At 39.8% G+C, this 23464-nt stretch overlaps 2 protein-coding genes across 2 annotated transcripts; one reads left to right on the top strand and one right to left on the bottom strand.

Annotated features, from left to right (window-relative positions):
• Positions 1-671: 671 nt before the first annotated feature.
• Positions 672-9026, bottom strand: LOC120731756 (trypsin-like). Its single transcript, XM_040028954.1, has 4 exons — positions 8305-9026; positions 6545-6686; positions 6160-6426; positions 672-2218 (listed from the first exon to the last, which is right to left on the bottom strand). The coding sequence occupies exons 1-4, from the start codon at positions 8451-8453 to the stop codon at positions 2042-2044; spliced, it is 735 nt and encodes a 244-aa protein (XP_039884888.1). The 5' UTR covers positions 8454-9026; the 3' UTR covers positions 672-2041.
• A 6649-nt stretch (positions 9027-15675) lies between these two features.
• On the top strand, positions 15676-23392 carry LOC120731755 (trypsin-like). Its single transcript, XM_040028952.1, has 6 exons — positions 15676-15876; positions 16803-16871; positions 18047-18197; positions 18391-18532; positions 22225-22482; positions 22783-23392. Exons 2-6 carry the CDS (start codon positions 16808-16810, stop codon positions 22930-22932), a joined length of 765 nt encoding a protein of 254 aa, XP_039884886.1. The 5' UTR covers positions 15676-15876; positions 16803-16807; the 3' UTR covers positions 22933-23392.
• The last annotated feature ends 72 nt before the right edge of the window (positions 23393-23464 follow it).

Below are 23464 nucleotides of genomic sequence, written 5' to 3'. Positions count from 1 at the left end.
TGGCTAAATATCAAGTAGACCCCCAGAAAGAAAACAGTATGTATGATTTTTTTTTTCTTCATAACATAATTATTCCGAATACATATGCTGTAATAGTATAATAGGATCCACACTGACAACATTTCGCCTCATGTTAGCACAGAAAAGTCTGCTGCAGCCTGAAAAGGTGTTTGGTTAAACTGATTCCTCTGGAACTTCTTTTACCACCCACTGCTGTCTACTGTTTGCATTAATCTCACTTCTATAGGTATGACAGTACAACGGACTGTCTTACAAAACAGACAGGGCATGGAGGAACGGACAGGTATTCAGTCTTGAGATAGACTATCCTTTCTCAGAGGAACTTCCCTAAATATCATTACACAGACAATGAAATGAAAAATGATATTGGAGCCTGCAGCAGAGCTAACTTTTATGTGCCGTCATGACACACCTCCTCCCTTCGGAGCTGAGGTTGCAATGATTTTATCAGAGGATCCTTCTTTCATATGAGAACATCTCAAAGAACAATATTTTTCACAAAATGTGGTTACATCGCCATCAAGACTGTTTTTTGGTCTTAAAGCTCCCAAGCAATGAAGACAAGTAACCTGATAAAATAGTAGCAGTAAACTCTTGAGAGTGTTGGATTGTGAAAGAGTGCATTTTCTTCTTGCAAATTCTATTTTTTTTTGTTTGCTAAATCAAGTATTTGTCATGTTTTCTTTCCTAAAGCTTCAGTGCAGCTGCTGAATAAGGTTTGATGCTAACATTATACTGAACTTGGCTCAAGTATGTCTTCATGGAATTAGAGCTTTATGACTAGTTAAATTAGATTTTCAAAAACAAAAAGAAAGAATAAACACTGCAGTAGTTAAAACTCAGATGAACTTCTCTTTCAGGCCTGTTTGGGTGTGGTTTGTTCAAATAAATGACTCCATATATTGTCATCAGATACTGACTCAAATGCTGCCTCAAATTCTTCATTGTTTTTGCTATCTTGCATTTATCAGAGTCACAGTGAGACATAGACAGGAAGGCAGGAGGGAAGATTGAGGGAGATGCCACGCAGCAAGGTGTAGAACCAAAGGGTGCTACACGTGGCTCTGAAGTGCGAGCTGTGGGGGAAGATTTCAAAGTACAGACAGGCACGTGCCTGCTTTTAAACAGAAATGAAATAACAACTTGTTACAATCAAGGTACGCAGAAGAGCATTTCTGAATGCGCAACATATTACAGCGTAGCTGTATCAGTGATTCAGGCTACTGATGGTGATGTAATGGTGTGGGGGATATTTTCTTCGCACAGTTTAAGCCCCTTTTGTACCAGCTGAGCATGATTAAACACCACGGCCTACCTGATTATTGTTGCAGACCACATCCATCCCTTTATGATCACAATGTACTCATCTTCTGATAACTTGTTAAGGCAGAATAACTGGACATGTCACAAAACTCAGATGATCTCACTGTGGTTTCTTGAACTTGATAATGAGTTCTGCGTGGTCAGATGGCCTTCACAGTCACCAGAACTCAGTCCAGTAGAGCACCTTTAAGATGTGCCACGAAAAAATGGGGTCCAAGCAAGTTTTAGCATTTAATGAATTACTAGTTGAGTGTATACCACACGAGAAACTGATTAAAAATACGTGTTTGTGTTTTTTGTTTTTTTTTAGAAAGTACATGATCAGATCTTTCTATTTATCTTTTTTGTACAAAAGTCAAACTATGACCAAAACTGATTTTTGTCATTCAGCATTCAGAGCTGACACAACTCCACACCAGCCCCAGAGTGTTTTATTGGCATCAAAAAACTTTCACAAATCTGTGAGCTCTATTACATTTACAGTAACTGTAAACGGTGTGCATTCTAGTGAATCCTATAATCATAGTAATTATTTCAGAATATTCAGCGTTTAACTATATTCAAAAGGTGATCTGAATTATCACTGCAATGTTTTTCTCAACAGCCACTGCAGCTTCCAACAGAACCACTTCCTATCCATGCTAACTTAAATGTGTTTATGGGAATGTTTCCTTTCAGGCACAAATGGCTGCTTTCATTATCTCCACGGTTTGAAGCAACGCAGGTATGACCCGTAGATGGTTTGATCTATCCACCGGCGGAAACTGGACACGGCCGTGTAGACTCCAGGAAACTTAGCATCACCACAACCATTGCCCCAGGATACAACTCCATAGATCCGTCTGTCACACACCAGCGGTCCACCGGAGTCGCCCTGTAATAAATAACAATAAAACCCTTCTATTAGTTCCCATTTCACAATGTGACTCCTGGAAAAGTTTTTTGTTACCATAGTATTGATGTAAAGCTGCTTTAATTTCCCTGATGTTACATGATACACAAAGTAATACAAAGTGTCTGAACATGGGCGCCTCATAGGAGACTGTTTCAAAAAGCATTTACCGCCCAGGTGGGTCAGATATCCCAGGCATTGAAGGTTACTTGCTTTTGGTCTATTTTAGCTCAAAGAACAACATCAACTGATTCCCAAAATGCATAAATGTGTTTTTTGAAAACTTTCTTATAAAAACAAACAAACAACAAAAACCTGAAATCGTGTAAAATGTGGCTATTGCTGTAAAAGGGACATGAAAAGATACAGATATAACAGCTAATTTATACCACTGAGCCCTGCTCTCTAAAACTAAAATAGCTGCAACACTGTCTGTGAAGCTGGATTTAAGAAATAAGTGCTTAAAGTGAAACTTTTAAAAACGTGTTTAGTGCATCTTCTGTCAGTACGCGACGTCATGTGGTTGGTTGGTTGCGGCTAAAAGACTTACTTTAGTTTATGTTAGTTAACTAGCAACAGAATCAATAACCCACAGGAAAATAACAACACTAAAACTAAAAATCCGTTTAAGGGGTTCACTTTTGTGCTGCCCCTGGCTGCAACAATGAGTTTTATGTGAAGAAACCGAGGATACACTGTCTACTTTCACTCTGTCTCTTTAGCTGTGGCTGTTTGCTGTTTGGCTAGCTGCACTCAAATGGGAAAATCCACCTGTTAGCCGTAATGTTGAGGTTTGTAGAGCACTTTATAAATAAGAACAGCGAGGAGGAGTGTGAAGTCCAGAAATAAATAATGAGAAAACATGTTTTTATCTTGTGACTTTGGCCTATTGTTTCTTGGCTAATAACCAGGGGCGCACATAAGTGGTCCGCAGGTGCGGAAAATAAAATAAAAGATGCGCACCAAATAAGAAGTTGCAACGCGCGTTTGCGTACATATAAAAGGCACCGTTTTTTGTCAGCTAGAGTGGGATTTTCATGGCATATTCTGCACCACATCTCTGTGCGTTCATCATTTGTTTGAAGCCAGGTCGCCTCCTGCAACCACTTTTCCGAGAATACGTGCTTCTTTTGTGGTTCGGACTCCTTCTGACATTTCTTTGGAGGTGGAGGAGCACCAAAGTAATTGCTTAAAGGAGCTTCTTCGACATCTTTAAGAGTTCTAAACAAATGTCTGTCCTCCTCCAGAAAATCTTATGGACGCAAACGCGCGTTGCTACTTCTTATCTGGTGCGCGTCTTTTATTTTGACAGCGAATGCGCACCTGCGGACTACTTATGTGCACCCCTGCTAATAACCCACATGATGTTATGCAGTTGTAGCTCCTGTAAAATTAAGTATAAGAAGGTGAAATTGTTGCCCTTCTTACAGTAAAATTTAGTTTACATGTTCCAATATTTAAATGTGCAGCATTGTGCAATAGTCTTGAGCCACCCATTGCATTTTCATGTTTTTCTTTTAAACATTTTTTCCAAGTTTTTGTTTGGGCATTGGCTGCTTTTTCACTCATTTGGGATGTGTCATTGGTTTTGGTCCCTGGGTTTTCAGTTTTTGTGAGCTCATATTTCCTTTGGATTGTGAGAATGTTTTATGTTTAGGTTTCATGTCTCCTTGGTGACTTCTTTGTTTTTTATAATTACCTTTCCTGCACCCTGTTTGGATTTTGCTTCTTTATTGGAAGAAGTCCTGCATTTAGGCTACCCTCTGGGCTGAGTTTCTGTATTCCTTGTTTAGCCAATATTCAGTTTCCAGTCTATTCAGTTGTCGTGTTATTTTCAAGTTGTGTTTAGCTCATGTTTTGTATAGACTCTTATGGTGTACTTTATAGCCGTGTTATTTGGGTCTGATCTATTCTTTTTTCCACTGATTGTCGAGCCTTCAGTTCTTGTTAGTTTCAGTTTCTGCTGACGTTCCGATTTGCTTTGAGTTAGTTTCTCTTTGTGTTTTTTTGTGTTCCAGTCTCATCTGCTTTTGACCTTTTTCTGTGCTCCCCGGTGTTAAGTTAACCATTGTTTCCCATTCAGATGTGTCTGTTTTATTTTGGTAACTGTTCTTCTCTTTGTCTGGCGTTGTGTTCACTTCCCCCACCTCATTATTCCTATAGCTTCCAGCTGTGCGTCCTACTTGTTGTGTATCTGCTTATTATCCTGTGTGTGTCTATATTGTCTCTACCTCATTTCCTTGCCCCCCTCATCCCTATGAGTGTGTTAATGCCAGACCTGTTTTACAGAGAATCTTTTATTACTGAATGATTCAGTTCATGTTTGTGCCACAGTTTCATGAGAGAACATTTTTTTTCTATGAATCATACAAGCTTTAAAGGGGCACCTAAGTCAAGATGTGAATAAGGGTTGTTTCTAACAGACAACTTAGCAAACAACCAATTTATCCATAGCCAGATAAATTGGTTTTATCTGGCTAAAATGTAAACTTTTTGCAAGAGCTTAATCAGAAAAGGTTTCTGTGGAAGGGTGGCTGTCAAAAAGCCATTTTTAAGGTAAGGGAAGAGGGAGAAAAGACTGAGGAATGCCAGATTATACAAGAACTGGACTGAAAATCAGTGGTGACAGGCCTTACAGGCGATGAATCCAAATTTTGTCTACAGCTATCTTGGCGTCAACATGGTGGAAGCATTGCAGCCAGTGATCTTGTCAAAAGTGATGGAATTATGAACACAGAAGTATCATGGGATACCATGTAGACAGCATCTGAATGGCAACAACTGTGTTTTTCAGGGTGACAATGATCTCAAACAGCAAAACCATATCTGGATAGAAAAACGCCTGAACACCGTCAGTCATTGCATCAGCCTCCCCAGAGCCTGGACCTCAACATTACTGAAGCAGTGTGGGATCATCTCGATAGAGACAAAGGCAGCCAACATCCAACAGGTGCAGTGTTTCAGTAATTCACTGCACCTGTTTCCCATTTTTTTTTAGCAAAATATAAAGAAATAATAGACGGCTTAAGACTTTTGCATAGTACCATATCTCATGTATAATGCACTGCATGTGTGAAATACTCACATGTGGCTTTTAGGATGTAGTGGTGAAGACAAATTCCAACTGGCCAACAAGGTATGAATTTAAACTTGACTGAGTACAGCTGGTCTGCTTTTCCTTTAGAAAAGTTCTTTCTGTTTTTTGTTTTAATACTTATCTTTAAATTATATTATTAAAAATCATTATTATTGCTTGAAAAAAAACCCAACACACAAGGACTTTGTCAAACACACAGGTTTTACATAGAGTTTATTTTAAACTAGTCATTCTCTACTTTGCCGAAGGTGAGACATAGCTTACTCACATACCACACGCTGAATTTCATGTAAATTATTCTTTCACACCAACGGCCGGGCTGAAACTCTTTCACGGTGCAAATAACCAAATCATAGGTTATTTTTGCTGCTATATAAGCGTTTACAGCAAAACTCCAGGTTTTCAGTTGTGTTGCTACTTTAAGGGTTGCTTTTCTATCTCTTATGCGATTATTACAACTGCAGTAATGTTTCAGGACAAACAGGCATGTCTCCTTAATAAAAGCTTGTAGCTCGAACCAACACTGACATGATCAACTGTATCCTTACACTGTCGGGGGAAAGAGGTTTCCAGAACTGTGTTATTGTTTTGCTCTTAAGTGAGATGATGAAAGTAGGCTCAGCTTGTGCTGTGTGATCACCATGGATGGTACCTCTGAGAGTCTATTACTTCAAAATGAGTTTCTTGCCTTTTCAAAACATCAAATGAACATGCTTGGCACAGAGGCCCGCTGCGGTGTCCAACACTCACTTACCTTGCAGCTGAAACTTTTAAAAACATGTTTTTTTTCCTGATTAGTGAAAGGTGGTGTCTTTGTTCTTTGTACCTTGCATGCATCTTTGCCTCCAGTGCTGTAGCCAGCGCAGATCATGTTTGCTGTGATGTTTCCATTAAAGGAGTCGCTGCTGTTACACCTTGCAGTTGAGACAATGGGCACTGTGACTGTCCTGAGTGTGACAGGCACCTGGCCTCCTTCCAGACTATTGTAGCCCCACCCAGACACCCGACACACGTGGCCTTCAGCTACACCTGTCCCCTGCCTGGGAAGAGGCGCCAGCGACACGTATTTGTTCAGAACCATGGGAGCCCGCAGCTGGACAGAAAATTGTACAGTTTCCATGTGAACATGTTTTTCTTTAAAAAAAAGAAAGATGTAACAGATTAAACTTTAACAAACCACTGGTAACTTTTCTGCACCGATTCTGTGGCACCTTAATGAGCATGATGTCTGCGTTGTTGGTGCTCCTGTTGTACAGGGGATGGATGACCAAGATGCGGGGCTTAGCGTACTGCTCAGTACCCTCAAAGATGTTTACCTTGTAGTCGCCTGCCACTATCATCATTTGCTCTGCCCTAAAACACAGAAATCCATGTTGCATCACATTTGTTAACAGAGCACTAAAAAGATGTAATCGTGTAATCGTGATCTCTTTGAAAGAGGAAACAAAAGAAGCCTTTTCCCACAAATAATATAAGCTTAGTTAGCTATTTTTTTGTATTTTACTAAATGAATGAAAGACAAAGATAAAGTAAAACGACCTGAATACAAAGTCAAACTCGAAGTGTGCACAGGGCTTGATCGTGACCACCATGAACTGCTTGTCTGCCAGTGAACAATGGCTTACTGTGAGCAGGCGGGGATGGGGACAGTGTGACAGAAATATGGCCAATTTCCTACATCCAGACAAGATCACACTTCACCGTCTTTCTCAGTGATGCGCCAAGGTCAGCTGACTAAATCGCATCTGTGTGCTGTTTGACTTCCCACTGGCCACCATAGAGGTTGAGTTTGTGTCCTGACGTTACCTACCCACAGCAGAATGAATGTTTGTGTTTAGGCATCTGTTGGGACCATCTGCTCGCAATAGAAAATCATGCCAAGTTAACTCTGAACCACAGTGTACTGAAAAAATGCCAGAGAAATGTTCCCGTCTGTGAAAGTGTTTCAGATTTATGATGGAAGTGTACATATCCTCATCCTTGATTTGTGGCTGACAATACATTCTTTTGATCAGCTACATCTGAGTTCACAAAAATGAAGGCTGTAGAGTATAGCCAGCCCACATTTGGAAATGATGCACACAACCTGCAGTGCCTAGTGGACATTCCAGGTTACGTAGATAACCCTCTGATGTATTTACCACCTTCAGTCAAGCAAACTGCACCCTTGGCTCCCATAACCTCTGAGCTTAAAGTTAACATACTTAGTTGCTGCTTACTTACTTCACTTGTTCTTGCTACAAGTTGCTGAATTTCTTGTACCTTTTGCAGTCCCTTGTTTGCTACGATGCTGTTACTCTCTTACTGTGTGGATGCCCATAAATATTACATCTATGGCCATGCTGGTGGCTCTCTGAGGCTCTCTTCTCTCACAGCGAGAAGGTCCTGGGTTCAAAATCCAAGCTGTGGCATTTCTGTGTGGAGTTCAGGTTACTGTGGCTTCCTCCAACAGTCTAAGACATCCATGGGCTTAAGTTAAATGGTGTTAAACTGGCTTTAGGTGTGAATGTGAGCCTGAATGGTTGTTTGTCTCTATGTGTTAGCTCAGGAAGATTGGCAACCTGCCTCTCATCCACCCCCCTTCGACCCTTAAGTAGATAAGTGGAAGAAAATTGATGCATGTTTACTATGACGTACTAAGATCCCCTTGTTACCATAGCACTATACCTGTTTGAAACGTCCAGCCACCAACTCTTATGAAATAATAAAACTGAGAGGAAGGCTGTGCTCAATGATATTTGTTACTTTCACGTAAGCTTCTTCTTTTTTTTTTTTGGAGTTTAGAGGTATGCTACAGTATTTGAGTGCTAAAAGTTTGAACTTAGGAGATCGACCAAGGTATTGCAGTATATGCTGTTGTTTGTAGATTACTCAATTAACTAACTGATAAACCGTAGTTGGATTTTTTTTAGACACATGAAACTTTAGAAGTCACAGATTGCTGCTAATGGCAGATCTTGGAGATTCTTACCCGATGTTGCAGTGCGCTGCAGTCAGGACCCAGTACCTGTGAACTAGTGATCCACCACAAAAGTGTTGGCCGCTGGTGCTCTTCAGTGACACGAGGTATCTGATGGAATTTGGTGCAGCGGTGTGACCACCTACTATACGGCTCTGCATGAGCACACGGCCTGTATGGAAACATTAGCAAGCCAAGAAAGGAACATAAGTTGCGCGTGTTCTGTTTAACTTATCTTTGAAAATGAATAGGATATGAGGAAGTGGACTTTGTGAAGATTAGACACAAACGAGACACGGCTGACAGTTGTTTCCAGTCATTATTCATAAATCTAACCGTGAGCAGACTTTGAAACTGCTTCCCCCAAAACAAATTTCCATGTTCAGATTAAAAACGTATTTTTTTCATACTTTCATCCGACCTGCTTGTTGTTACCTATATGGATAGTAAAAAACAGACTACAGATTTAATCTGGGATCTACTGAGTTTTTGCAGACACATGACCAGTGCTGCAGTCATAATATGAATGGAAGTGACAGACTTGTGTGCAAACAGTCGAGCTGCTCTCCTCGCTGCAGCAGAGACTATTTTTGCTTTTTTGAAACCTGTCTGCAGTGATGAAGCACAACTTTTACTCTGAAGGCAAACCTTCAGAAACTTACTGTTAATCAGAAGAATGCCAGGTAAAAGTATAGTTAGGATACGGGGGTGCTGCTGAGTGGATTTGGTTGCCTAACCGTTGATGGTAGCCATATTTAAGTAGTCATATTTAAAGTTTTGAAAGTTCAACAACATTCGGACTAACTCTCAGTATCATCACGCTGAGACATAAATTGCCAAGAGTTTTTCGTAAGTACTAAGATACGTTCCTCAAGACCTTTGATTCTTTCCCCAAAACATTAAAAACACACAAAAAAAATTCAAACAACATTTACAACATTTTCTGACATTGGCTTAATTATAAAAGGAAACTGTACAATTTGTAAATTTTGAAAGATAGCTACAAAAATGTCAAAACAAGATGCAAAAAAGAGAAATGGACTCCCAGCCACCATCTCCCTCTCCAGACTCTTTTTTTGTTAACAAGGTGATGCACTGAAACATCAGCGTACACACCCATCAGAGCCTCTGCGCGGCGGCAACAGAGGATCTGATGACATTAGGTCTTTCACTTGTTACTGCTTCCCTCATTCACAAAAGAAAAAGAACAAATAGATTATATGTTATATATATTTTAGATTGCATAAGACTTGTATAAGACTCATATTACATGTTCCTTCTATTTTTTTTTAAACTTCATCCACAGTATACTCTGTCTCAGTTGCTCACAGTCCATCTAACATTACTGAACTGAATTTGCTCTCCCTCCTCTGCCTCCCAGATTGCTGCCATCCAATGTTGGTATCAACCTTCAGCACACCCATGCACCCATGCACACCCTACCTTTTATCAGTCCCCCCCCCCCCCCATCATTAGCAACAAACTATGCACCGTTTTGAGCTGAGTTGAGAGTTTTAAACGATTTCTGTGCTTTAGGTGTGTTTAACTTCTGCCTCCTGAGGAAAATAAAAGTGCTTGCAGAAAGGTTAAATGATAATTTACCATTTAGGGTTTTGCTAAAAGAGTGATTGATTCAATAAATTAGCTTAGGCACACATCTGGGAGAATGGGAGCTAATGTTTTAGTAATGTGGAAAAACTCTGATTGGATAAATCAAAGAAAGCTTGAATCTTTTGTTAGCAAAACTATAAAAACAAAACAGATTAGATACTCACTGTGGACTGCCATAAGCTCCAACAGCACACAACATAAACACATAAGCAGGCTCGTCATAGCAGAAGAGGTTTTTGAGCTGTTGCACCATACCAGCTGCTGAACCACTGCAGTGTCCTCTGCTCCTGGTCATTCATTCCTCACAGGAAACAGTGGGTGTCAGCCCCACCAACCTTTATCCTCGAGTTTCCTTGAGGAGTTTTTAATTTCATTGTTGATCGTGCAGCAGCGCGAACCAACACTGTAGCATTGATTGAGGAGGAAAAAGAGGCGAGAGAGCAACAAAGTTCACATTCAAAACGTATCTCCTATCACAACTCTTCCTTCTGACCCTCGCTCTTGTCGAAAGGCCTTACATTGTTACTATGGCAACACTGTGGTGAGCAGGTTCATCTATACTGTATCAGGGCGCTTTGTCTGTGTCATCATCCAGGCTTATCCCTGTTGAAATGTTTCAATAGTCTCTCTCTCTGTGAGCAAGTGTATGTGTGTGTGTGTGTGTGTGTGTGTGTGTGTGTGTGTGTGTGTGTGTGTGTGTGTGTGTGTGTAGACTCGTAGCAAAGCCAAGACAACGCAGAGGTATTCTACGCACAAGTGTTTCTCTGTGTGAGTCATCATCCATCACTGAATCCGTGTCAGCAATGATAATAACATATTATCATCAGCCCGATGATGATCATCACCACCCTTCTGGCAAGTCAGCATCGTCCACAGCATGGAGGGAAGAATCTCGCCTGACCTCCTCTTGTCCCACATTTACAGCAAGCTGAATAATTGATGCTTCGCCTAGCAGAATAGGAGAGGGAGAGCTTTGTGTGGCCTCCAACTGTCAGGTGTTTCCTGGGCCAACACTAACCCGCCTTTATACAGTAATTTTCTTTCTCCCTTTCATAAATTGCTACAAAGCACATAATTCAAGTAAATGGTATGGAACTATTGTAATACAATGGTAATATAAATGCATTGTTAAGAGGTCAGTTCAACTAATGAGATAAAACCACTGACTGTATACAAAAGATGGACAAAGCCACCCTCATACCACACAGTTACTTAGTTTTAAAGCCTTGAATAGCTTTATGGTTCTTCCCACCTCCATAATTTGGAGCCAGTGACTGTGCTTAAATGAGAGGACAGAGTGTTAAGTTACCACACGTTACCTATCAGTTGATTTAATTAAAAAAGCATCAACGTCACAAACACAGTAAAGAGGTCCAGTTCAGCTCACTCAATGAAGCCTAGCAGACAGCTACCAAATACAGCTCCTTGTTTGGCCTCGGCTAACATCAACTTTAAGCTTGTACAGGTGTTATGAAAGAGTAAATTAACTCGTTCGTCATATAATTAGACATACATTTCATTCCCACTGGTTGTGTTTATCAGTTTTACAAAAAATTCAAGCAATGATCAGTTTTATATTGGGGCGTATTTCTTTTTCGTTAATAGAAAAAATCAGGGAATTGGTAGAAAATGTTTTGTTATAACCTTTTCCCCCCCAGTGTCTGATTTGCTAAATGTCAACTCTTTAAATTAAAACCAGGACATATGGTTTTGCATCATTGTTTGTTTAAAATAATTATTAAAACATGAGAAATGTGTTTTTAAAACTATTTGATTCATTCACATGCTTTAAATTGCACTGTAAAAAAATGCGTGAAAAAGCAAAAAATGTTCTGGAAATTTTCTCCCAGTACATTTGACACTTTTTGTGACATTTTCCATAAATGATAAAAGTGTAAAATTGAATGTTTATACATAACAAACATCGAAAGATTTCATTTCCTTCATCTGAGGTGATTTTAAATTCAGTGTGGTAAGTTTCTTCCTCTCTAATTCAGTATTTCTCTAATGTCATTGTTGGTACAAATACTGTTATATTCTTGGATACTTGTTTTATATATTAGTGTTTCAACAGTTTAGAGAAAATTTGTTTTAATTTATTTAAACATGAGTCCATTGTCATAGTTCATTATTATTATTAGTAGTAGTAGTAGTAGCAGTGTTTATATTGTACAATATGAAAAAAGTGTTCTTACATAGTAATTACATAAAATCATGCAATTCACATGATATTTTTAGAAGTAATGGAACTAACCACTCTTATATTCTCTAGGTACAGTATATATTACACTGAGTATATAAATACACTTTTCTACCAGATTAACCATGTGCAATACTTGTATGAACAAAGCAATGATGTGGTGGCTCGTTTTGATATGATTGAGTGGTTTGAAAGGATGGGTTCCTACTGAAGTTTGTGTCATTTGATCCATAACAATTACATTTGGAAAACTGCAAAGTGCTCCGTTCTCTTTTCATTGCTATTACAGCGTTACAACTGCAGTATTACATATAGTTATATATAGATAGTTTTTTTTTATCTTTTGGGAAGATAAGGTTATCCTCTACTGAGAAGCTGAAGAGAGAAAGGCTTCATATTTATAAAAACACCTACCTTTATCTTAAATAAAGGATTCTCTTTTTCTCCTAATCCGTCCTGTCAACTGTGTTACGTGTGATTTTTGTGTCATAAATCTTTTAAATGTTGGCAGACATGCAATGAAAATTTCTAGAGAGGAGTCTTACATAAGGATGATTAGTAATTCCAAATTCAATGTAGTGTGGATTTATGGTGAAAAAAATATTTACCCTTGATGATATCAGCACACAGAAATCCATCAGACTTCATATTTTTAAATCAGATAGACATAAGACCTCAATGTGAAGCCTTTTTTTCAAGCATGTATAATCTTATCTGACTTCTATGACACGATTTGAGGGCATAGTACAGTTGTAAAACAACAACAACAACAACAACAACAACACTGAATTTGAATTGTTTGAAATTCAGTCTTAACTCTGACAGTTAATGGATCCATGGATTTCGCTGTGTAAGCAAGTTGAATATTTAGAGAAAAGTAACACTGGTCTTTTGGTTTTAGTTGATATGAAGTTTAAATTTATAATCAATCAGTTATGGAAATAAAAGACAGGCTGTAAACAATTTTTATTTATGAAGCTAAACCTTTTAATGTGGAAGTCCGTGACAATTAACTACAGACGTTGTATGGGACCGACTCACTTTGGGAAAGAGCCTCAAGTTGCCATTAAAGAAGCTCACCTTTCTCAGTACTTGAGCTTACTGATCATCACTTGTGCTTGGCAGTGTAGGCGAATTAGGTATTATTTTCACAAATATCTTTTTGCCATGTAAATTTATGCAGATGCTCCTCTTTAAGCTATCCATACTGTGCATGTACTTTTGCCAAAGTCATCTGTCCTGCTCTGTCGCAAACACACACAAAGAAACCCTGTTTGTCGCATCGGCTTTGCACCTGAGGGAGAGCTGAGCATGCTATCGCCTTTCACCCTCACAGTTACAATGACACCTTGGGGAGTGAAGACTATATGGAGGTTATGGCCTGCAAACGAAATGCTCCAACGTGTGGGAACTCAGAATGGAAAAAACCCTTCTGGGAACCTAAATGAGAATGACACCTGGGAAGAGAAAACTCAGGGAGGAGAGGAGAGGAAGGATACAGTGTATACCTGCTCGAGCAGGCTAATCAACACAGGCAGGCTGTGGCACTGATTTCTCAGCTATGACAGTGAACATTTCTACAACACTAAAAAACATTACCCATAAGCTGTTACGATGTTTTCAAGACAACATTTGAATCAACTGTTCAAAGGATGTTTGAAGGATGATGACGAAAATGAAAAAGTTTGTTTTTAATTATAAAACATTTGCAAAATGTTAGCGCGCTGTGAAAAAGTAATTGCCCCCTTCTTAATTTCTTCTTTTTTCAGATATTTGTCACACTTACGTGTTTCAGCTCATCAAACAACCATTAAATCACAAATTAACTGCATGTTTTGGAAAGCTAAGTTCAATTTCACAATCCACACCCAGGCCTAGTTACTGCCAGACCTGTTGGATCAAGAAATCACTTAAACAGAGCCTGTCTGATAAAGTGAAGCAGGGTAAAAGATCTCAAAAAGAAACTCATCACGCCACGATCAACAGAAAGTCAGGAACAGATGATAAACAAATTCATTGCCATCTATAAGCATAGAAAAAGCTTTGGGACTCTAGTGAATCACGGTGAGATCCATTATCCACAAATGGCTAACCCTAAGCCGACCAGAATCCTGAAAGAGAATGTCCGACCATTGGTTCATGCCCTGAATGCACCAGCAACACACCACCAAGTCCAACCCCCCCCAAAATGAAACAAAAAGTAAAATGAAAAACTGTACGTTTATCCTGGAACAAAAAAATATATATGTTATGCAAATAAAAGTGGGCTAAAATTCCTCCACATTGATGTGAGAGAGTCATTGTCAGTTATCGCAAATGCTTCATTCCAGTTTTTGCTGCTAAAGGTGGCACAAGTAGTGGTTTTTAGTTTAGGGGGCAATTACTTTCACACAGGGTCATGTGGGTTTGGATATCTTTTTTCCTCTTTAATAAATGAAAAAATCTAAAATGTGTTTTATATTTACTGCGGTTATGTTTGTCTAATATTAAAATTTAAGATTTGCCAACAAAAACAGAACAGCCTGCAGTTTTTTACAGATGTGGTGTGGGGGAGCTGTTAAGGTAAGAAATTGTTCTTTTTAAGCTCGTCTGCTTGTCTATCCATAAACCCCTTTGGTAAACTTTAGTGACTATACTCACTGCATGCTTTATTTTCCCAGGGAATAAACTTTGCCATACTAGGACTGCACTGTAGTGGTGCTGTTGCTTCACAGCAAAAAGGTTCTGGAAACCTGGTGGATACCTGGAGTTTGCATGTTCTCACTGTTCTCCACTACTTTGGCTTCCTCCCACATTCCAAAGACATGCATGTTCGCTTAATCTGTTAATCGCTTAATCTGATAATCTGTCAAAATTAAAACACTGTACGAATGTATGGCTAAAAGAGTGGTCAAAAGGTTCTCCTGCAAGTACTCTGGCTTCCTCCCACAGACATCGATGTTAGGTTAATTCATTAGAAACTGGCCATATGTGCAAACACTTGACAATTACATAAGCTTACATAAGAGTCAGACTTGTTATTAAAAACATTTTGAGAATGTTGGGTCCTAATGGTTGAAAATGTGACACGTTTTAAAAGGTTTACCACCAAAACCTTTACATTTTCCTTTTTTAAGAAAACACCAGAAGAACAGTTTAGAGCAAACACTGAATCATATCGCTCTGCAAGTGTTTTAGAACAAAAAGATGACGATGGTGTCTTTTTATGTGGACTTGTGTGTGCAGGGGGAAGCAGACGGAAATGCTCTCACGCTCATCTCAGTTTAACGCAATTTCTGAGAATACGTTTTTCCTTGTCCAGGTAAAGAATAAATGCTGTTATAAGTTCTGCCACATCTCAGGTTGATATCAGTCCTCATACTCGTGCTTTTGTCCTGCGCTCTCTAACACCACTGGATATACTAACAAGATGTCTGGTAGGTGTATTTTATCATCTCTCTGGCTTGTTGGGTTTCACCATTGCACAGCAATACTTTGTCTCCACCACTAGACAATAGGCTGAAGCTGTGAGAACAAAGGCCCCAGAAAGAAAGGTGTAATGAAAGACAAGGCTGGGGATGTCTTTTTTTTTCTTGTACTAGGTCAGACTCTCCTTTCTGTGTGTGAGAGAGAGACATTTAGATAAATGGTGTATCACGGTGGGGAATAATGAGAGTGACAGGTATGAACACAATATAAAAGAGGCCCAAGTTCTCAGACTTGTCTCGGTGTGAGAGGATTGTGTTAGAGCGTGTGTCCCGGCCTGTGCGGATTTATACTCGACTCCCAATAAGGTGAGGAAGCCTTGCTTATATAGTATTGCTCATTAGCAGCGCGGGTGTGGAATTAATGGCAGTGTACCAGCTGATTGTGTAATAAGAAAGTAAAGCTTAATCTGGATTTTCTTTATTTTTAATTAAAAGTTCAAATGACTCCATTTAAATGTAGAACTTGGACAAACTTTATGAATGACTTCTGTGTTAATGCCCATAACTTCACTGCACCATTGTATTCATAAAATTCAAACTTTGCAGGAGTTCATATTACCACAGACGACATGTGTTGAGACTAGATTTCCCTTTGTGAGGTTTTGAGTACTTTGGCAGCTTTTTGTACGTGTGTGTTGTGTGTTTGTGTAGCGATTTTGTGTATTGATACTGTCACTACTACGCTACATAGATCACAAAACTCTGAGATAAAAGTTCTAAGATGTGATGAATAGTTAGTAAATGATGCTGGTAGTAAGAGTGCTAATACGGCCTGTATGAACAACTTTATTTGATGTATTGATACATATAATTTATTAGCTCTGGTATTTTTTTTTAATTCGTGTGTGTGTGCGTGTGGTCGTGGATACACTTACAATTTTAGGAACTTACAACAAATTGCGTTTATATGCGTTGGCATGTTTCTAATGTCTGCCTGTGCGTGGACTGATTTGGTCATTATGTTTGTGAAACCATCTTACAACCTTGTGTTGTGTTTGGTTACAAATGATCGCACACGTCACATGAGTTTCCTATTTAGGACTTTTATTTTTGTGCAAAATAATACCAGAATTTTTCAATCAAACTGATGAGTTTACCTCATTAGTCTGTGCAGATTATAATTTACAGCGTATGAGATTAAAATGTCTGTTTTTTCCACTCTACAAAACATCTTCATGTATTTGTGATCTGTGATACTGACCATTGATGCTTATTTTTTCTTCTTGCACCAGTTACTATGATGAACCCGGCTCAATCCTGCCACCTCTTAATGGCCTTCCTGTTTGTTGCTAAACTAACAGGTGAGTCGATGACACTGACTACACAGTTACGCAATATCTGACTTCAGGTATAATCCGGTTTCCAAAAAGTTGGATGTTTTGCAAAATTCAAATAAAAGCTCAGTGGGAAATGTGGGAAGAAAATTTCAATGTATATGATTCAAAGACCATCTTCTAAATGCTGAAACTGAGAATTATCATTCGATGCCAGCAACAAAAGCTAAGGTAGTTGCAATTAAAGATTAAAAACAAAAGAGGCAGTGGGACACTGTGCAACAATTTGAATTATTCAGTAATATGAGCGGTATAAACATCTTTAATTCTGAGAGGCTGAGCCTTTCAGAATTAAAGATGCAAAGGAGTTCACCTTTCTGTGAAAAACTGTACAAGTAAACGGCTACAATTTAAGTTTAATGTCTTCTCAACATAAAAATACTTACAGTACATTATATGATTAAAAAAATACAAAAACAATGCAAAATCCATTTTAAATGGCCACAATCATCAGGCAGTCTGATAGCACTGCATTGAAACAAGTCTGATTTTGCTCATGGACGCTGGAGAAAGCCACTGTCTGTGAACATGGATTGTCACTGCAAAGAAAATACCCCTATATGTATAAAAAATACTGAAACACTGGCACACTCTCTCAAACAGAGCTTATTTCAGCCTGACTGAGGCAAATCAGAAAAACCCTTGAAATCATGGACTAAAGAGGAGATGGTTAACTTCTGTGTCAGAATCCCAGACCCTGACATGACATGGATAATACACACATGTGTAGTGCTTAAAGACAAATGCTGCCAGACAAAATCCTTATCAGGTTAAACCTTGATTATTTCAGCAAGATAATCCCAAACACAGTCTGCATGTCTTGTAGCAACATCAGTCTTCTGGAAAAAGTTTCAGACCTGCATTCACTGTGAAATGTCTGATACATCGTGAAACAAAAAACATGGCAGTGTCCCTGCTCAACTACTAAGCCTCTAAAAAAAACCTTGAATGGGGAGAAGTTAGCTTCAAAACTGCAGCGTTTTTTGTTTTTTCAAAAGAAACATACATAATCTCTAGATTCCTAAATTTGATGTGTTGTCCTTTTCAAACGGTTTCTAGCTAGGTTAAAAAAAGGAAATTTAATTTAAGCTTGTATCGTGAATGGGATCTTTGACATAATCCTTTGTCTCTGTGTATCTTAGGTGCATATGGGAACAGAATAATTGGGGGTACACTGGTAAACCCTTACACCATCAAATATCAAGCCTCCCTCTTGTACAGCAACTCCCATTTCTGTGGAGGCACCCTCATCCACCCGCAATGGGTGGTGTCTGCTGCCCACTGCTGGAGGGCGTAAGTTACTGCAGCTGTACATCAGGAGCACAGACACTGATCAAAACCTTGCATTCATATGTTAATACAGAGCACATCAATGTTTTGTGCTATCATTATAATTATTAATACATTTATTCCTTTTTAAATATTTGGACAACTTTTGTGTGTCTTTGATCAGCTGAACAATTATTCATGTCTTCCCCTCTTGTAGGAGTCACACGATTAAAGTGGTCCTGAGTCAGCACAGTCTCACCCAGTGGAATGGATTGGAGCAGATATTCAACGTCTCCTTGATCGTTAAAAACTCACAGTACAGCTACTGGATGCTTGACAATGATATCATGCTGCTTAAGGTAAGGGACAGCCATGACTAACACCTCATGATTTATAGTTACTGTTTCTAGACATTTACCTTGGGATGGAAGGTACAGATAAGTGGCACACCCAGGTTGTAGTGTGCAAACAGAGCAGGATGCGTAAAGATGTTTAAATAGTTAAGAATATTTAGAATAATTAGAAAAGTACAGATTTTCTATTGTACCCGCGCATTAAAAAGTAGACATGTAACTTCCAATAAGTTAGTGCATATAAACTGAGAAAAGTACTTATAACAGTAGTGGTTGTTCAGTTGATTAGTGCAAGTTACAGCGCAGATGTAAACATCTATGTTTGTTGGGAGCAGTTTTGATTGTACAGCTGCAGGGAGGAAGGACCTGCGGAAACGCTCCTTCATGCATCTAGGATGCAGCAGTCTGCCACTGAAGTAGCTCTGCAGTTCAGCAACATTTACATGCATGGGGTGGGAGACTCCATCAGAAATGGTTATCAGAATAACCATCAGAATGGTTATTTTGGCCAGAATCCTGTCTCCCACCACCTGCACTGGATCCAGGGTGGATCCCAGAACAGAGCTGGCCTTCCTGATGAGTTTATCCAACCTCTTTCTCTCAGCTGTCGATAAACTGCTGCTCCAGCATACAACGCTGTAAAAAATGGCGGATTCCACCACAGAGTCATAAAAGGTCTTTAAAAGCGCTCCCTGGACTCCAAATGACCTGAGCCGCCTGAGCAGGTAGAGTCTGCTCTGACTCTTCCTGTAAAGAGCATCAGTGTTGTGGCTCCAGTCCAGTTTATTATTCAGGTGAACACCCAGGTACCTATACGAGTCCACTATCTCGATGTTCCCTCCCTGGATGTTCACCGGTGTCAGTGTGGTGGGTCTGCGTCTCCGGTAGTCCACCACCAACTGCTTGGTTTTCCCGGCATTGATCAGCAGGTGGTTCTGCTGGCACCAGTCCAGAGTTCACTGTCTGTACTCTGAGTCATCCTCACCTGTGATGAGGCCGACTATGGCAGAGTCGTCAGAGAACTTCTGTAGGTGGCAGCTTGGGGAGTTGATGGAGAAGTCTGCAGTGTAGAGGGTGAAGAGGAATGGTGCCAGCACAGTTCCCTGTGGGGCCCCCGTACTGCAGACCAGTGTATCAGAGACACAGCCCTGTGTCCTCACATACTGTGGCGTTCTGTGAGGTAGTCCAGTATCCACTGGGACATGTGGTGGTCCACTCCTGATAGCTCCAGCTTGTCCCTCAGAAGTCGTGTCTGGATGGTGTTGAAAGCACTGGAGAAATCAAAGAACATGATCCTCACAGCGCTTCCAGGCTTCTCCAGGTGAGTCAGAGCTCGGTGCAGGAGGTAGATGATGGCATCCTCCACCCCAATGCCAGGCTGGTAAGCAAACTGCAGCAGATCCAATGAAGACCTCACCAGGGGCCGCAGATGGTTTAGAGACAACCTCTCGAGGGTCTTGATCAGATGTGATGTCAGGGCTACTGGCCTATAGCTGCTGAGGTCGTTGGGATGGGAGGTCTTTGGTACCGATACCACACAGGAGGTCTTCCACAACTGTGGTACTTTGCCCAGCAACAGGCTCAGGTTGAACAGATAACCTAGGATGCCACACAGTTCATCTGCACAGCACCTCCGGACCCTGGAGCTGATGCCATCTGGACCTGCAGCCTTCCGCACCTTGATCTTGTGAAGCTTGTTCCTCACTTGAAGTGCTGAGATAGATAGAGTGGATTTTGGGGGAGGGGTGGTGTATGTTGGAGTCCACAGAAGCCTGGGGTGGGTGTGATGGCTGGGAGCTGAGAGGTGTGAGATGAAAGACAGGCAGTCCCTGAAGATGAGGGAGATTGCAGCAAGGGGGACTATGCTGGGGGAGGTGTGGGTGGTTGATCAAACCTATTAAAATATTTGTTTAGGTCACCCACCCCAAATCTCCTGCAGCCTGGGGGGTTGGTTTTTGTCCTGAGCTTGTCTTCCGGCTGCTCCAAACCCCTCTGATGTTGTACTGTTGCAGCTGCTCTTCTGTCTTCCTCCTGTAGTTTTCCTTCCCTTCCCTTATCTTCCATTCTAGATAATAGATAGAAGAAAAGTCTTTAAGCTGGTAAACAAAATTACCTATGTAGTTTATTTAGTATTACATCTGTCCTTTATAGAGGATTGTGTAATTGTGTTGCTGAGCTCTATTAATAATTTCCTGACTGATGATGAATCCCTCATTGAACCAACAATAAAATGTTTTCCAGCAGTCACAGAAAGTCGATTCTGTTCGTCTGGACATAGCATTTCCCGAGGCAGAAACCTTTTGTCACTCATCCAAGTGACTTCTTCAATCTCAGCTGACTGCAGGTTTGATGACCGAAACTAGCCCCAGTGAATAACAACGGACCAGGAGGTCACGATCTTTAATATTCACCCTGTTACAACGCTGTGAATGCTGTCATTCCTCAACTCTCTGTGAATAGTATCCATGGACATTGATCAATGGTCATGAAAATTTGCATATTAATGATCATGAAACTGACCTCACAGCCTGTTGTGCTAGTTTCGGTCATTATAGGAATGTACTGTTTATAAGGTTGGGGAAACCTGCAGTCAGCTGAGACTGAAGAAGTCACTTGGATACGCGATGAAACGTTTCTCCCACTGAAAATCCTACAGAACAGAATCAACTTTGTGGGATTTCCTTACCTGGATGTTTGAGTATGCAAGTGTGTCAAGCGGCATAAACTATTATATGGCAACAAAACCCATAATAGTCATTAAACCTTATGTTTTAACTTTGCCACTTTGCTTCAGTTCGTTGAACTTTGTGGGCATTCCCTCTGCACAGCTCTCTTAAGGTCTTGCCATAACATTTCAGTCAGGCTAAGGTCTGAACTTTGACTGGCCAATCGATTCTTTTCATTTTCAGCCACTCTGTTGTATATGTTACTGCCCTTGGGATCATTGTCCTGGTACATAAGCCAGTGACTCTAGAATACTTTGCTATACAGAGGAGTTCATGGTCGTTGTGCTGTCTTTGATTTTTGCAACACGTGGTGCTGTGAAATTATGGCCAAACATCTTCATTGTTGCAGGAAGTCTTGTTGTTTCCTCAGAGTCTATTTTGCAAACTTAAGTCATATGTATGACTTGGGTTGGGTATAAACAAGTATAGCTTGTTTGTCATGAACTTTAACATTTAACATGCTCACTGAGGCCTAGAGAGTCTAAAATGTAATGCTCCAGACATGCCTGCAACTTATCCTCTTAATTGCTATGGAAGCAGTGAGGGTGTACTCAGTTTTTACCGGAGAACTCTTTCCTTTTCACATTACTGTACCTCGCACTATGATTCCTTTAAGTTTTACCGAGTTTCAGTAAACGTTTCCACAAAGTTCATTTTCGTATCTAACATTGTTGGGATTCTATACCCACTATACCCTCTGTCTCCAAATCTATAAAACAGTAGTTATTAGCTAATAAAATGTGTTGTCATAATCTGAAGTTTTCACTAACTGTGATTTTATAATAATTGTGTTAACATGCTTTTGCATCTTTTTCCTTTTTCTGAATCATTCTATCAACCTGGCAGGGACTGCAGAAGAAAACTAGCTTTTATGGCTAAATATGGCATTGTTAAATGATAGACTGAACGTTATATTATGTATGATATGTAGACAATGTTGACTGACAGAAGGATTTGTTTTTTGTGGGCCAGCTGGACCGTCCAGCTATCATCAATGACATGGTCGAGCCAGCCTCGTTGCCAGACCCTAACTCTCCGCCACTGGAAAACCTGAATCTTTGCACAGTTAGTGGCTGGGGTGTTACCTGGATGTACAGCCAGAGTTTATCCCCCGAACTGAGGTCAGTGGAGGTGGAATTGTTCACCAGCTGCTGGAATTACTACCCCTTCAGGATCACAAACAACATGATCTGTGCTGGCTCTAGGAGTGGCGGGAGAGACTCCTGTCAGGTAACATATGTAAATACAAAAATGAAATACAAAAGAATGATACAAGACTTGGAAATGGACACTTCAGTTTGTCTATTTTACACTGTTGACTTTGCATTTGTTTTTGCTTTTTAATGGAGTAATGCGGTAAACTTTAAATTGCCAAACAGCAGCAACAATGTCCCACTAACAAAAGCAATATCACTTCTAATGGTTGCTGGACTTTGCATGTTTTGTATTTCCTTTAAAAATAAATAAATAAAATTTGTCCTATCAGGTAACAAACACCCTGAAATCTTTTTTTTTCTTTTCCTTTTTCAGGGTGATTCTGGAGGACCTCTTGTTTGTAACGGTAAATTTGAAGGCATTGTATCTTGGGGCATTGGCTGTGCGATTTCATACTACCCTGGTGTCTACACCAAGGTCAGAAACTACATTGGATGGATGAATCAGGTTATTGAGAACAGCTAATAACAATCCTTACCACTAGCTAACAGAAAATTCTACCTTGATTAAAAAGAAGAAGAAGAAAAAGAAACAAACTTGAATGGCTCCTGAAGGACCAAAAATGCTATGTTTATCTTTTATATAATTGTTTTTATATAATCACAGATATGGAACCTACACCTGACTGACTTTTATTCCCACTGACTGAATATCACCGTTATGATACAAACTGAACCAGGTTTTACAATTCATCCTGCTAAAACACTTTTTTATGTTACAGTTATATTACAGTGTTATACAGAAACGAAAACATTGTCATAGATTTTGGATAACGTCTGTTTCAGGAATTGTTTTTGCTCTTTGAAACCTTCTATTGTCCACTGAATATAAACATATGGACCTTAAATAAACATTTTCTGAGAATAACCTGTGTTTTTTTTTTCGGTCATTTGACACAACTAAAATTCACTACGAAACTTCCTCAGAATCCGGTCAGCCAGGTGAGTCACACTTAAGTCAGAGTCTTGCCCAAACCCCGGTTTCATGTCACATCTGC

Source organism: Simochromis diagramma, unplaced genomic scaffold (genome assembly GCF_900408965.1).
Source record: "Simochromis diagramma unplaced genomic scaffold, fSimDia1.1 OVJJ01000483.1, whole genome shotgun sequence".
Classification (NCBI taxonomy): domain Eukaryota; kingdom Metazoa; phylum Chordata; class Actinopteri; order Cichliformes; family Cichlidae; genus Simochromis; species Simochromis diagramma.
The sequence above is the reverse complement of the archived record's forward strand: the minus strand, read 5'-3'. Positions and strand labels throughout refer to the sequence as shown.